The sequence below is a fragment of the Platichthys flesus genome, chromosome 23, assembly GCF_949316205.1.
Source record: "Platichthys flesus chromosome 23, fPlaFle2.1, whole genome shotgun sequence".
Lineage (NCBI taxonomy): Eukaryota > Metazoa > Chordata > Actinopteri > Pleuronectiformes > Pleuronectidae > Platichthys > Platichthys flesus.
In genome coordinates, this window is record NC_084967.1 from 5469243 (window position 1) to 5484925 (window position 15683).

The following is a 15683-nucleotide window of genomic DNA, read 5'->3' on the forward strand; positions in this document are numbered from 1 at the left end:
AGGAAATTCCTCTTTATTTGTCATTTACACTTAAAGTAATGACGTCACTCTCAGGCTGACTGAAGGACACTGGATATAACCACGTATGTGTGTAAAGGGCAATAAAAACAAGCATGCAAAACATTGAAAAAAAGTAGAAAAATAACGGTACAAAATTTAGCACTGGCTCTCAACGTGACACAGTGGCAGTACCACTGCTGTCCCAGTGAGAGGCGCCGTAGCTTCCACACCAGCAGGTGTGCTCAGTGGAACCACTGGGAGCGGGGATAAAAGCCGTCGTAGTGATACTCCCTCAGCTGCTCGTTGGTCTCCCTCGATCGCTCATTTATCTCTGTGGAAAACAAACGTTCAGTTAGAGCAGCTATAATCAATATTCTTATAGTAACTCTTTACCCCCGAGAGCGTAACTGTTCTGTAACTACACGTATCGGGAAAAGTTTTCTTGTATGTCATATTAATGTTTTATTGCAGATTTGATTAAATGCCAACATCACTTGTTAATGTTCAATTTGAAAAGGCTATAGTTTCTTTTTGTTTTTGGGACCGCAATGGGGAAGCCATCTTTGAATAGAATTCTTTTAATTCCGTAGAGCAAGTTTTTTTTTCTCTATTCATGCTGGAGTAGTACATACACTAACCCTAAACCTAACCTGAGGGGCTTTTGATGTAGCATGGGGACCAATGTATGAAACAGAAAACAGGAATTTGACAGAGTCTTGATGGAGGGCGATCAGTTGTCTTCCTTTAACCGGAGCAGATCTTTATTTGTTTTCCTAAAATAACTCGTTAGCCCAAACACGGCGTCTCCGACATAAAACCGGATAAAAGCAGTCACATGTTTGTGTTTAGCAGTTCTTAATTTAGAATCTTTATCATGCTGACAGACAACCACAGGGAAGATTGTCGGTCTGGGGTCGACCACAAATTAACACTTCAAATCGGTGTGGAGGTCGCCGGCCCTTTGCTGCAGCCCACAGGCTCCTGGGTGCCGAGGGGTTCATCCAAGATCCAAACAAAAACTCTGGCTTCCCTTAGTCGATTCTGTCATTGAGCCTTTGTTGTGATAACTGATATCAAAGGTTGTCAGTCTCTGTGCTCCATCTTTCTCATGACATGTACTGACTGTTAAACATTGGTATTTCCAGCCCTCTGTAGAAGGGGGGGGAAATGAGGGACAGATGGATGGTGGCTTCATCTTTATTTCACACCTGTAGAAAGTTGTTTTCACTCGTTCTACCTCCACTCTCCAAAAGCAGCCGAATCCAGGTCTTACCATCGCGCTCCTCCTCGACGTAGTTCTCGTACTCGTTCCTCTGCTCCTCGTTGTACTCCCTCCTCTGCTCGTCCTTTTGCATGCGTACCCTCTGCTCAGCTGCGGAGAGAAGAAGACGACAGTGTCAGCATCTGTGTACACCCACTCATGATACTGATCGATGAAACGGGTGCAGCCATTTTCTGCTCCCTCCTTAAACAACCTTGACGCCTCATTTGCTGGCCTGGTTCACATTTGGCGCAACACATTGCTAAGATGGATGTAGAGCCAAAGTCTTATTAACCATTCGATCACTGGAAAACCTAAATCTAAAACGCCTCCTCCATCTCCGTGCAAAGCGTCACCACCCATACAGGTACAGAGCAGCCACTGTATATATTAGATATTACTACTCTGTCAGTCTTTTCCCCTCAATTTAACAATCAGCTTATAAATGTAGGAAATGCAACGCAACGTTCCATGTAAACACAGATCTGAGTCTACGCTGCAACTAGTTTCTCACATTGATTAGTGGCTTGTCGCACTGCAGGACATGGCTCACGTCTGACCTCACACCAACTTGTAGAATATTGTCGCATCTCATAAAGAACCACACAACACTAAACATTCATATTATATTGAAGTATTAGTTCACTCTGTGCCCGCTTTAAAGTAATTTGATCGTTCCACCGCTTTCCTCAAGACTGAAACTACTGCATTGCCAAATGGTGGGGGGGGGGGGGGGGGGGGGCAGTACAGGGAGTGTGTTGTATCTGTTGCATTGTAGCTGTGTAGCCTCCTCTAGCTATCTTTTCCAGGATTACCAACCCTAGCTTTAAATAATGGTGTGCAATCTAGTACTTTTTCTTGCTCAATATTGTCTCTTGTAAATGCTCCTAAAATTCTAGCCTCAGCTACTGCACGTTACAATCATAACAATTCAAGGTCCCTTTCACACACACACGCGCACACACACATACACACACACACACACACACACACACACCGTTCTCATGGACTGGGCTGGTAAGGTACACAATCAACCTTTCTCCAGGAATGTGGGTCTGTGTTTTCAAAGCCAAGACCCTGTTTGGTGCTCCGATTGGCGGGCAAGACGAAGTGACCCGCACCCCGTCACCGGAGGCCTCTTCAGGAGCACATGTGCTTCTCTGATGGGTTTTCCAGCAGAAAGAGAGGAGTTCACAAAGAGATGCTTTAATGAAAAGATGGAAAGACATGCTGTCTGCTGAATATTGGCAAGTGTGGCCCTTTCCGTGCTTTCATCTCCATTAACCGACTGCCCGAATCTGCTTTTAGTTTGTGGAAGATTGATTTAGCGGCACACCGTGTCGATATGAACCTAGTGTGTTGCACAATTCTCCTGCAACACCTCTCGTGTGTATGTGCGTCGGTGTGTGTATCGTGCTGATGCTGGCAGTGGAAGAATGAGCTTATTGTACAGAGAAGCAGAGAGGGACAGCCTGCACCATAGTACCCTGTGACTCCTTCTGCAGCCTCCAGCTCGGGGGTGCATGCGTGTGTGAGCAGCTACTGAAGCACCTGCCTAAGATTTCCCTCCTCTGTCTGGGTTTCTCTCTTGAACTTTCCCAGCTCGCAGTCAAAACCTCAGACTCATATAATCTTCACACTTTAAACCACAAACCGACAAAGCAAACTCCCCCAAAGACCCACATACACACGTTCTGGTAAAGGCTGCCCAGTGTGGCTTTAAGTTCTTAAATCAAAGTAATTGCTTGAGTTAATCTGGTGCAGAGTCAGATGAATCCCAAATATTTTCCAGCATTTTATGAAAATTACATCCACCTTCTGGCAGGCAGCAGCAGCCTTTATCTCAGCCTCACCTTGGAACTCATAGTATTGGACCGAACGGCGACCACGACGTTTGAAGAAGTTGGAGGCCTCCGACTCGGGCATGAACACCTGCCGTGCTGCGCCTGAGGGTCAGATCACATGTTTAAGGTCACACGTGGAAGACAAAGTCATGTGAAATAGTGAAAAGTTTAGAACTGGTGCCACCTTTGTGATCGGCTGGTTTAGAGTCGTCCCGTACTGCGGCGTTTTCCACCACACTGGAAACTAAGGGCACAAGGAGAAACATATACCGTTTTTTATTTTGTCTTTTAACCTAGTAATAAGCCAAGATTTGTGTCAACTCATTCAATAGTTTTTGTGTTAACTTTCTTACACATTAAAAACTGAATGGACAGAAGTAGAAACTGAAACTACTTGGCAGAGGTATTTTATTCATAGTTGCAAACCATCTTCCAAATTTCACTTTACAAACTAAAAATCTTCAAACGGAATTGAATCAAATCAGCAACATTTAGCAGTGCAGCTCTGCTCACAGATAAAGTTGAAATCAACAAATAACTCATATATTAAAAGGTTACGTTAAAGTAAAAAGTTCTCCCGGCTTAATAAATATTATTTTTCATACAAAGAGTTACAGCACATATCCATATATGGTGCTTTATACGCTCAAACCACTTCCGCTTATCTCCCCTTAAGATGTAAAATCTCCAAATACCCTCCTTCCCCCACCCTTCCCAGTCCCCATCCCGCCCACACACAATACTCACAGGTGAGGATGAGGAGGGTGGTGAGCGCAGAGAGGACAATCACTCGAGTCCAGGACATGTTGACAGAGCCAGGTGAGAACCGTACTGGACTTAAACCGTGCACCTAACTAAACTGGGAGAGGAGAGGAAGATGAGGGAGGAAAGGGAAGAGAGGGAGTGGGAGGAGATGGAAAAGGGAGAAAGGCTCAGAGAGGGGAGGAGGGCTGCTGGAATTTCCGTCTCCCAAGGGACAGGAAGAAGAAGAAATCAAGGAGGTAAAGGAGGAATAATTGATGAGGTGATAAATAGAAACCAGTTGTTGATGTTCATTCTATTAGAACTTAGGTCAATAGGTAATTTTATAAGATTCACTCACAAAGGTTTTAAGCTGAATCCTAAATCTTCTTAAAAGAAAACATAATATTGGACAGGTTAAACATTACAGGAATAAATAATGTGCAGCTGTTGCCAAACTTATCCCAAACTGTGTACCAAGTTGAGAGATGCTTGGTACACACAGTAGGTTTCAGTGGATTGTTCCTTGAGTTGTGTTTCAGTTCACCCTTCACGATATAGGGCTTCACAATCTGCACGAGATGCCGCGTCCTCCGACAGAACCATCAACCAGATTGAGGAGAAACTACCTGAGACACTTGAAACTGGGGAACAGTTTCCTGCAAAGGAAACTGGGCAGAGACGACGGGCCACTGTGTTCAGATCTGGAGTCTGGGGCATATTTAGCAGCAAATGAGCCTGAGTGAGTGCGAAACTATTTGCTGTGTGTGCATTAATTTATTTATGCAAATATGCATGTGCAAAATGTTCCTCATATTTTGCTAGCTGGTGTTTAATTATTAAATGGGCTCTTCTGTGCATTTGTGTGTCAACATGGGGTTAGGCCAAACTTACAGAACTTATCAGAAAAATAAACACTTCAGTGTGATAAGAACTATCTAAAATGAAAAAAAACATCTGGAGAAAGCATGTACAACAGCATGTACTTTGAATTTTACTTTGGTATGTTTATGTACCTTATCCACTTGATTTAACACAATATACCACAATAATATACTGACAGTGGGAAGAGAAGTAAGTTAATTATTTGGAATTACCTGCATTAATGTATGAATTTGTCCTAAAATGTGTTCACATCGTAATCTATTTGAACCATTTACACAATATTCATTATTCCTGTCTATAATGAATAGGTCATACAAACATTCTCAATGCAGGATGGAAACAGCACTCACAACCCTCAGCTAATAGCATCAGCATAAACTAACTGTAGTAAGGAGTCCATTCACTTACATTAGAAAATCAAAGCCAAGTGTCATTATTATAGCAGCAATGTTTTATTATTAATCCTATTAAAACTTTATAATTATCATACAAACAATGTTAAAACCCACTCACTCATTATCAACCAACAGAAAGCAGATGATGTACACAGTGATAAGTTTATAAGGCAGTTTAAAAGGTCAAGGCTTGGGTCGAGATCCTAAACTCTGTTACGAATTAGAACCAAATCCCAAATTAAATTTCGGATCTGCTTATCAGTTCCTAGAGATATATCACGACCCATGTTAGTGCTTTTATCAGCCAATCAGCAATTCTAATTTTTCCCATCAACGCAACATACCACAAGTCTTTCTCAGGCTTAAATCTGTGCACTTAACATCCCTTTCTTTGAAGGTTTTGGTGAATTACTGCTTTTTCCACTGTTCCACACAGGTCTGTTTTTTTTTAAAGTGCCAATTCAGCTTTATTTTGTGCTGCAAAACAAGCAGCAGGAGGTTTGAAAGAAAGTCAGAGTAGTGATTTTCCTCAGAACTCTGATGACTTAAATTTTATATATTTCATTTAAATCTGATTCCCTGTCTTTATGCTTTCTCTTAGGACCACATTACCTTTTCCAGAACAAATCTCCCAACTCTTCTGAGCATGATTAAATTGTACAGTTAAGTAGTCTTAATTTCTTCCTCTGTAAAAGGAATTTAGGGATTTTACTTTAAGAAGCTCAGCACTATATTAGCCTTCTCTCCTCTCAGCTCAGTGATTGGTCACTCTGCCGTCCTTCTGCCGTCTTCTGATCAATGGCGTCCTCACAGTGAGACCCTCTCTCCCTGCACCAGACGACCTCTGAAAGCCCAGGTATCCTGTAGAGGAAGAGTGCAAGATTCAATTCACCTTTTTATTCAAATGTGCCTTTTTACAATCGTTTAGCAATCATTTTCAGACCAGAGCTTAGACGCTTAATATTTACACTCAAGTAGAAAGTCATTTTTATCAAACTGTTTTTTTGTGAAAATAGGGAAGACTCTGAAGCTCATTTTTTACCCATCACATCACGTTCGCTCACTGAATGCTCAGTCATCCTTGTGTTGCTCTAATTTCTGTATTTGTGTTGAGGCTTTTGTCTTTATGTTGTCGCTTCTTCATTTGTGTTGTCGCCTGTTAAGAGGCAACGGGCTTGACTGGAGACAGTAACTCTGCTCGCTTCATTGTCAACACTGCGTCGCTCACTTTCGCTGTCTATACATTGTAGTTCTGTGGTGGCTTTTATAGTTGTGTTGTCATCATATATAAAACACCTCAAAATCCAGGAGTCTGTTACACGTACCATTGTTTCAAAGAATATGAATAATTGTAAGTTTAGTAATATGAATGTAAATCTCTGACCTTGAATGAGATTTCGTCCATAGCGTACTTCCTGGACGCAAGCTCCTTCACCTCCTCCTCTATGTTTTCCTGTGTGGTTCCTTTCACGTCGATGTAATAACACTCAGCGCTGGCGTAGTGGCAGGAGATGGCCTGGAAACACACACACATGATCACACAGGATCACACACAAGTGCCTTTCAATTCATAATATTTTTTAAATCACATCTAGCAATGTAATTTGTGGTTTTAAAAAGTAGCGTATAAACCCTGTGACTTTACAGGGTGTTGGGTCTGGAACCAACGCTGGGACACCAGGTGCATTGAGGGTAATGGCGTACCTTGCGGAAGCCCTGAGTCTGATTCATGCCGGAGCCATGGATGAGCAGCGGATGGAAGAAGACGGTGTCGCCCTTCTCCATCTCCAGGTGCACCCTCTGGTGCTGCGAGTCATAGCCTCGCACACCGTGATACATCTTGTTCACCCCACCCTGAGGACAGACACAGTGCTGAGGTGCTGTACCTGTGTGTGTGTGCTGGTGTGGTCACGCTTCTTGCAGTGTTTTTTGTGTGTGTTTGTGTACCTCCCACTCGGGGTAGTCATGCTCCTTCAGCGTGCCCTTGTGAGTTCCTGGCAGGACGACCAAGCAGCCGTTCTGCCTGTTCACTTTCTCCATGGCCGTCCAGGAGCAGACAATCTGGTCGGCCGGTCGGAACGGGAAGTAGTGCAGATCCTGATGCATCGGGTGACGGGACGTCTTCTTACCTGAAACACAGGACACACACTAGATGACTAATTTGACCCAACATGTCAAGTAGCAATATTTTCTGCACAAGGACTTGAGCAATGGGGACTGGTCAGGGATGTTCAGCCCACAAGGCTGTTTTGACCCGGCCAGAATAATTTATAAATTATACTTTTGTCGTGGACGTAAAATGCAAGCCAGTGTGCCCATATGTGTTAATAATAAAAAGTACTTTAGTATGGCCCTCGAAGTATGTGATCCCTTCCCCACCCTCTGCCTTAAAGGACAAGTGGTATAGATAATGGATGGATGATGATTGTTTGTTCTATGACCTGTCAAAAAAGTTATGACCTATATTTACAACTTCATTTGTTTAGTCCGACCCGAACAGTCCACTCAGCGTCTCAGACCACTCGGCTGTCCTGGCAGTGAAAATATACATATGTTTCAAAACTCAGGTCCCACAGAGATTTCAACTTGGATCGCTGAAAATCTAAATCTTGCCCATACTGCCAGCTGGTGTTGTGGAGGGGGAATTACTCAGCAATATCAAAGTTGGAAAAATGCTGGAATAGATGAGGACTGGTGTGGTGAATGTGGATGTCTGCTGTCACACATGATGGGATCAGAGCTTGACTTCAGCAACATGGACTCATTTCTTCTAAATGTCAGTGGTGTCAAGAGTGCAGTCTGCTGCTGGTGTAATGCTGTGGAGAATGTTTTGTTGGCACAGTTAATAAAGGTTTGAATGCCACAGCCCTATTTAAGTACTGTGCAGACCATGTTCATCCATTTATAGCCGCAATTCACCATTTTCCGATCGCTACGTCTAACGATATGTTGTGTCACAAAGATAAAGACTCCAACTGTTTTTGTGTGGGTTTTGATATTTATTAGACTTTGTAAACATGACAGATTCGATTACGTGGTTGAATCGTTACTTCCCAAAAGCCACCTCTAGATACCGGACCATTGCTTAAATAAGGTCCCACCGAGATTTGAACTCGGATCGCTGGATTCAGAGTCCAGAGTGCTAACCATTACACCATGGAACCTGTTGATGCTACCCCCTAGTGTTATGGGAAAGACTCCACAACCCACAAATATTGAGTTAATGATTATATGCAGCAAATCAGCTGGTGCGGCAAATTTTGACAATTGTTGAATTTGATGCTGATCAATTTGATGACTAATCAACCAATCGGTTCACCTCAGATAAAGTGATCTCCTAACTCCTTACCTGCATCAGGAGGTTTGTTGATCAGCATGGTGTGCATGGCCATGATGTTTGGTCCAGTGAAACACTCCACATGCTTCAGGATCTAACACAAAAAAGCCAACGTTTTGATAGTCAGTGTTTTTGTTAAAATTATATCAAATTTTAAGTTGCTTTTCATCAAAAATAAGTTTTTGCCTGTGGAAAAGAAACACGGCCACAGTTAATAAAAAAAAAAAAAGTTTACAAATAGCGGCTTTGTGCACCACATCTAATTTGACAATAATGGAAAGGTACCAAACTTTAAGTATTGAACATCTAAGCTCCCACATGAAAACCAACTGTACGTGTATGTACCGTACCTGTGGTAAGTTGCAGTACCGGAACAGCTCTGGATCCTCCTGGAAGTCCTGGAGTTTAGAGACGGCCCTCTGATCCTGGACAAACTCTGACTTGACGATTGCCACGTCCTTCATCACCACCAAGCCGGGAACTTTCACTCTCTGTCGACAGATGCGTTCAAACTCCTTCCTGCAGAATGTACGAAGAACTTTTTAACAGCCGACAGCACATCTGAGGGACTGTTTTCTTCATAGGAGACTCTGTTACAGTTACTACTCCTAATATTATGAGTTGATACACTTGTTACAAAGCTCTGTTTCCTTCGCAGGTGCCAGAGTTTGTGACGGTCACCTGAACTTGTCGATGTCCTCCTCCGACACCAGGTTCTTGATGAGGATGAAGCCATTCTCCTCATAGAAGAGTCGCTGCTCTGGGCTAAGCAGGTCCGTCTCTAAGGTGTATCTGCCAAAGTAAAAGTGACAGTAAGCACAACTGAAGCTCCCTGCGTGTCGGCCCGTTTGGATTTGAAAGCTGTTGTGGACTTTTTGTCAGAGGGGATTGAGTGACAGACAGTGTTGCATTGAAAGTCTTATTAGATTTACAATGAAAAAGCATCTCGGTGCCTCTGTTCATTTTCTGTATCATACAGAAACCCTGCGTTCATATAGAGTCAAATCTGTCATGTTTACAAAGTCTAATAAATTTAACTTCCCACACAAAACCAGTATAGAAGACAGAGTCTGTGGTTGGCTCTAAGCTTGTCACCCTGGAGGAGGTGGTGGAGGACAGGATGCTGGCAAAACTGCTGGCAATCATGGACAATCCCTCTCACACCCTCCACAAATGATCATTAACTCAATATTAACTCAATAATTGCAGGTAAGGAGTTAGGAGATCACTTTATCTGAGGTGAACCGATTGGTTGATTAGTCATCAAATTGATCAGTATCAAATTCAACAATAGTCAAAATTTGCCGCACCAGCAAATGCATATGATCATTAACTCAATATTAGTGGGTTGTGGAGATTTTATATAACACTAGGGGGCAGCATCAACAGGTTCCATGGTGTAATGGTTAGCACTCTGGACTCTGAATCCAGCGATCCGAGTTCAAATCTCGGTGGGACCTTATTTAAGCAATAGTCCGGTATCTAGAGGTGGCTTTTGGGAAGTAACAATTCAACCACTAATCAAATCTGTCATGTTTACAAAGTCTAATAAATTGAACCCACACAAAACCAGTATAGAAGGCAAAACTGCTGGCAATCATGGACAATCCCTCTCACCCCCTCTCACCCCCTCCACAAAACACTGGACAAGCTAAGGAGCAGCTTCAGCCACAAGCTCATTCAACCCCCGCTGCTCTAAGGAACGATACAGGAAATCGTTCCTCCCAACCGCAATAAGACTGTACAACTCATCCACCTCTGTCAGAGCCACCATCACAGAACTGCACTAAACATACCTGTCTCCTTGCACTGTGTACCCTGTACAACACTCCGCTCCATACTCTGGAACACTTACTCCACATCATATGTGATATGCGTTAATATAAACCATATTTATACTATATATCATTTTATACAATAATACTGTCTTTTGCACACTCTGTCTACATATTCTTACACTCATAGTATATTATATTATCTATTGTATCGTCAAATACTTATATTTATACCCGTACTATATATCATACATTATATCATACTCTGTGTATATTCTTTGTATATATAAGTCTATATACACATATTTATACATGTGTACGTGTTATTATTATTATTATTATATTTACTATTATTATTATATATACTGTTGCTGCTATTATTACTATATACTGCTATTATATTGGTATAATTACTATCATATATAAATATATATTATGTTATATTATATACTATATATATACTGTACTATTTTTTATATACTGTCTAACAATAACATTACCATCATATCATCAGTACTATTACCATCATCTGCCACTGCACCTTATCTACCTATTTATCTTGTGTTTCTGTTTTTTATTCTTTCTACCTCAATATTTTTAATTTTATTCTATTGTATTGTATTTTATTGTATTCAAATGTACCGGCTGCTATGACGACTTAATTTCCCTTTGGGGATGAATAAAGTAATCTACCTATCTATCTATACAACTCTGCGTTTACACCACCTGAAAACAACTTGACAGTACTAGTTGTCACTTGTACCAGAAGGGCACAGCTGTCTGCTGATGTAAAACTGTGTCAGAGGTGAACGATAACAAGGCTTGTCTGGTACAGGAACCTTTGCCCTGAGGCAACTGCTGAAGCTGCCAAATAATGCGACGGAATGAAGGAGTCTCTTCAAACTAAAGATGGATCTCACCTCAGTCTGTGTGGCTGGCTGCTGTGCGTGAGGGTTTGAGCTGAGGTCGGTGCTGCTCGCTGGAGAATAAACAGTTAAGGGGGAAACAAGGCCAGTGTTTACAGAGAGAGATTTTCACATCTGTCCCCAGATGTCATCTCCCTCAGTTAAATGTTTAAACCAGCCGGGCTCTCAACACTTTAACAGTTGATAATAAGATGATAATATTAACACATTTTTATTTGATAGAACCTTTCATCCATTGAATGCAACTAAAAATGCTTCGTTAAAAATTTAATAAGATAAATTGTATGAATAAAAAGAAACATAATACAGCTACATGAAACAATAACACACATATAAGGTTGTTATAAAGATTACAAACATTAAATAGGGTCAAATTACAATACATGGGTATAAAATGATATGATCATTATCGATGTGATCTCTTCATTTGTTAGTATCTCAGCTGCTACAGTTTGTCCAAGTCGAAGTGTTCTAATGCATGTCTAGTTAGCAGGACGTTACAGTCATATAATGAGAAGAATAACATAACTGTCTAACTTTCTAACATCATGCTGCTCCTTTGTTGTTGATGACAAGTCATGGTGTAAACATTTGATGCACTTTCTGTCTAATAGCTTTTCTCTCGTGTGAAAGGCTCTGTGAGAATCAAAACACAGGAAACATGTTTACGTTAGCTTATTAGGATAACGGCTAGTAGCATATAAGGGGTTGTGAACGGACAGGTTAGCCTTCTGAGCTACTTAAGCTAATGCCTCAGATATAGAAGGACATATTAAATTAGGCTTGATGTGACTGAGACCGAGACACAGTTCAGTGAAACCCGCAAAAAGCTCAAACCTCTAACCTCCTGTTTCTGTGGACGGAGGACCGCCGGCTGCACGGAGACTCCGGTGAGTGGAGCACCAGGGCTGCGCAGCTCGGTGCTCCGCTGACCGGGGGTCGGTCTGTACGGTCCCGTGGAGCTCCGGTGGTACATGAAAATGTAAATGAAAGGATACGATCGCGGCTTGTGGTCGATCCAGATGATGGATCAGCAGTTTGAGTCTGTCCGCAGCGCGAGACATCCTGTACCCAGGTCGAGTTCAGTCCCGATGAGATCCGGGGAAACGGAGAAAGTGGGACAAAGTTGAGATGCTGACCACACACACTTAAACAGACACACACACACGTACATTCTGTAAGAGGTGGAGTCAGAAGTAAGTTGTGTGTTTGTATTAGCTTTGGTTAAACTTGGTTAAGTTAAGTTTAGAGTCAGCTATGAAGTGGTCATGGTTAAGGTGATAAGGTTTTGCCCAAAATAAATGGAAGTCAATGCAAAGTCCTGACCCACAAACAGCAGATAGAAGAGAATCATACTAACTGTACTTTGCTCCATCTACTGTCTAGTGTCTACTTATACAACATATTGCAAAATCCCTCCCTGATGCTTATATTGCAATTTATACTTCATTTTAATTCCCTAGTTTTAGATGTTTTATTTGTATACTTGCACAAATACACCACAAAACTGTATCATGTATCTTGTATATGTGTATATGTGTTCACTTGGTAAATCTAATGTTGTTTGACAGATACCAACAAACACCCAGGTTGCAATGTTCATGTCCCCACATGGGCTGGAGGTATGGATGCAAACACACACTGTAAGATGTCCTGTAAACACCAGTTTGTCATGAACACAGTGCAGGTGTAACACGAATCTTCAAATTCAACCCATGACAATTCTCAGAAAACGTTGAATAACGGAATAGTAATAGTAATGATTTTAGGGCGTCTGGATATTTGAGGGTTGTAGCTGACCATCTCTTTATAGCCAATTTATCATCTTCTAAAGACTATGTAGGTCAAGCATATACATGTATAGTGTCACAAAGGAAAAGGTTTTATGAACATAATGAAGTGACACTCAGATGCCTCCCCTTCATTTCATCGTAATGCAAGAGAACAGCTGTGGGATGTGGTAGAGCAGGACATGACACAGCAGCCACTGCAGGCTTTGTAATTAAACCAGGACAGATTTAAATAATAATCTTTTCGCACATTTATGTAATATCTGTCTGAACAATGTTGATCAACTGCAGTTATATTAATTCTTGCAGCTGCAGCTATTGTCCAGCAGATGGCGGTGTGCAGCCCCAATAAATTCTGCTTAACACAAGTCTATGGTTCTTTGTTTCTATGGTTACAATTATTCATCCTTAAATCAAATTGAATGAAATTGGGTCAAGAGAAGCGAAATATTCACAACATTCTGATTTCCAACTTGAAACTAAGAAATTATTTTTTAATGTTATTAATTTTATATTGAGGCATATAAATTAACTCAAAGATATTTCATAGATAATCTTAAAATATACAACTGAAATATAAGATTTTTTTTTTTAAGCAACCTTTTTAGATTATTTTTCTATTTTATTTTTGCATGAGGTCATAGCTATGGGACTATTTTCCGCGTTGCTCTGAAGACAGGAAATGACTAATAAGGGAGAGCAGAAAGAAAATGATTCAAACGAAGATACTATTGTTTCGTTTATCTTCATTTCACATCCCTGCTTCCAGTTTCATCAAAGCTGAGAGCGGAAATTCTCAAACTATCAAACAAGTCATAACATAACTCAGAAATTCATCTCATGAGCATAAATGTCTAAAATGTTATGCTATGAGTATGTCTTGGTTATTTAGAACACTGTGACCAATAAAAAATGTATTCATGCCTTTATTTTAAAAGTTGTCCAAGATATCGCTGAATGGTGATAAATTAAATACTAAAATGATATCAAGTTATAAGATTAATGTTATTGTGAAATATTGACACAGTTAAACCTCAAATAAGAAATTCCAGCCTGTGATTTAACAATGACAGTTTACATTCTCAGAGGATAATAATTTGATATATAGTCTTTATTTCCAATGTTTAACAATTACACTACAATCATTCTTGCAGGCACAGCTTTTGTCCAGCAGACGGCGGCATAAACCAATAATTAGACTTAATGCAAATTTATGGTTCTGTGTTTCAGCCTGATGCACAAATTCTGCCTTAAATGATTAATCATTTAATGCTCCTCAAGTCAAGGATAAATTAAATGAATTTAGGTAGAGAAAGTCAAAGTCTCACAACATTCTGATGACACAATAAACCATCAGCTGGAAATTGAGAACATTATTTACTGTAAAAATCACATCAAGGATAAGTCTGTTTCTTTTGAAATGAGATCCTGGCTTTGGGCCTGTGTTCCATGCTGCTCTGAAGACAGGAAATTACCTATAAAGCACAGCAGAGAATAGATTAAAAATAGACTTTTTTTATAAATATTATCATATGTTTGAATAAACCACGACATTACCTGGTAAATGTAGGTAACGTGTTTGTTACTTCTTTTTGAACAAAGTGCCTAAAAAAAGGGACGCCTCTTATTCTGAAAGTCTTCAAATCGGCTTTTATCTCAACACGCCACAGGAAGTTGTTCTGTGCTGCGTGTGTTCAACTGACGGCAGCCTGACACTCCTCCCTGCTCAGTCGACAGCAGCGGTTCCTCCTCCTCAGTTTCCCCCGCGTCCTCCGCCCCACACACGGCGTCTCTGTCCTCTCGACCCCCCTGGTACCCGTGTGAGGGAGTGAACGTGTTTTTTCTTGGGGGGATATTTCTTTATTCCTCCCGGTTGTTCTGCCCCTGTGTCGGAGCGTGCCGAGCCAGGACCGAGCGCGGACACAGCCCGTGTCTCAGGCTGCACCGGTGGGCGGATAGAAAGCGGAGGAGGGCATCCGGAGCAGGGCCTGGCACCTCCGGAGAGTCGCCTTGAAACCCACGGAATTCACCATTTTCAGGTAAAGAGACGGACACATTCTTCCACAGTCACATTTCTCAACGCGATGTCTGTCCGATAATGGAATCCGTTACACGTTGTTCGACTGGGAGGGACGGGCAGCGGCGCTCGGCTGTAAATGTCAACACAGAGGAAACGGAGGCTGTAGAATAATTCTTGCGTTTTTTCCCATATTTTACAGCTTCCGTTTTGACCGTTTATACACGTGACTGTCATGTTCCCTCCTCCCACATGATCCCAGCATACAACATCTTCTATGTGTTGTTTGTTTGTTTACACAACACACTGTGTTATTGAGCTGATCTGCCCCCCAGCGACAGGGTCTCTATTGTAAGAGGATTGGGTGTATATATATATATATAAAGGAATAAGCATCACTTCAGCTCAAACATAATTGACATTTATTGACTCTCAACAGACAGAAGAACACTTCACGCTTAGTGTTGATGTTTCCTTCCACATTTACAATATTAATATTATTTATTTAGATGCAATCCTCTCTAAATCTGAACACATTTTTTATATCCTATGTTTTGTCAAACACCTGAAATGCACTATGAATTGCATTTGATTTGTTTGAAAGTTGCTATATAAATAAAGATGGATTAATTGATACAGCAAAGCAACATTTGTCAGTGAAACTGTTACAAGTTTTGCCTTTATTTTTTTATAATACAGCAAAATATACATC

General features: G+C 41.1%; 3 protein-coding genes and 2 non-coding genes across 5 annotated transcripts in view; 2 read left to right on the top strand and 3 right to left on the bottom strand.

The window, feature by feature from the left end:
- ucmaa (upper zone of growth plate and cartilage matrix associated a) lies at positions 1–4351 on the bottom strand. The gene is made up of 5 exons (XM_062382703.1): positions 3853–4351; positions 3290–3349; positions 3115–3207; positions 1274–1372; positions 1–331 (listed from the first exon to the last, which is right to left on the bottom strand). The coding sequence occupies exons 1-5, from the start codon at positions 3908–3910 to the stop codon at positions 243–245; spliced, it is 399 nt and encodes a 132-aa protein (XP_062238687.1). The 5' UTR covers positions 3911–4351; the 3' UTR covers positions 1–242.
- Positions 4352–5161: 810 nt separating this feature from the next.
- On the bottom strand, positions 5162–12321 carry phyh (phytanoyl-CoA 2-hydroxylase). Its single transcript, XM_062382704.1, has 9 exons — positions 12163–12321; positions 11159–11217; positions 9145–9255; positions 8814–8982; positions 8476–8557; positions 7074–7255; positions 6831–6980; positions 6511–6642; positions 5162–5987 (listed from the first exon to the last, which is right to left on the bottom strand). The coding sequence occupies exons 1-9, from the start codon at positions 12226–12228 to the stop codon at positions 5934–5936; spliced, it is 1005 nt and encodes a 334-aa protein (XP_062238688.1). The 5' UTR covers positions 12229–12321; the 3' UTR covers positions 5162–5933.
- Positions 8219–8290, bottom strand: trnaq-cug (transfer RNA glutamine (anticodon CUG)). Its single transcript has one exon. It is a non-coding gene; the product is annotated as a tRNA-Gln (tRNA).
- Positions 9852–9923, top strand: trnaq-cug (transfer RNA glutamine (anticodon CUG)). The gene has a single exon. It is a non-coding gene; the product is annotated as a tRNA-Gln (tRNA).
- Positions 12322–14696: 2375 nt separating the features above from the next.
- Positions 14697–15683, top strand: part of cdk17 (cyclin dependent kinase 17) — a 36991-nt gene continuing 36004 nt past the window's right edge. Inside the window, exon 1 of the mRNA XM_062382375.1 lies at positions 14697–14993. The gene's annotated coding sequence lies outside the window, so the exon portion shown is untranslated. The remainder of the gene's footprint in view (positions 14994–15683) is intronic.

Bases quoted from the DNA above. Each gene is read 5' to 3' on its own strand.
- ucmaa (XM_062382703.1), bottom strand. From the start codon at position 3,910: ATGTCCTGGACTCGAGTGATTGTCCTCTCTGCGCTCACCACCCTCCTC. The intron at 3,350-3,852 runs GTGAGTATTGTG...TTGTGCCCTTAG, and splicing joins CACCCTCCTCATCCTCACCT to TTTCCAGTGTGGTGGAAAAC. The intron at 332-1,273 runs GTAAGACCTGGA...TGTTTTCCACAG, and splicing joins CGTCGAGGAGGAGCGCGATG to AGATAAATGAGCGATCGAGG.
- phyh (XM_062382704.1), bottom strand. From the start codon at position 12,228: ATGTCTCGCGCTGCGGACAGACTCAAACTGCTGATCCATCATCTGGAT. The intron at 8,558-8,813 runs GTACGGTACATA...TTTTTGTGTTAG, and splicing joins GGTACTGCAACTTACCACAG to ATCCTGAAGCATGTGGAGTG. The intron at 6,981-7,073 runs GTACACAAACAC...GTCTGTCCTCAG, and splicing joins ATGACTACCCCGAGTGGGAG to GGTGGGGTGAACAAGATGTA.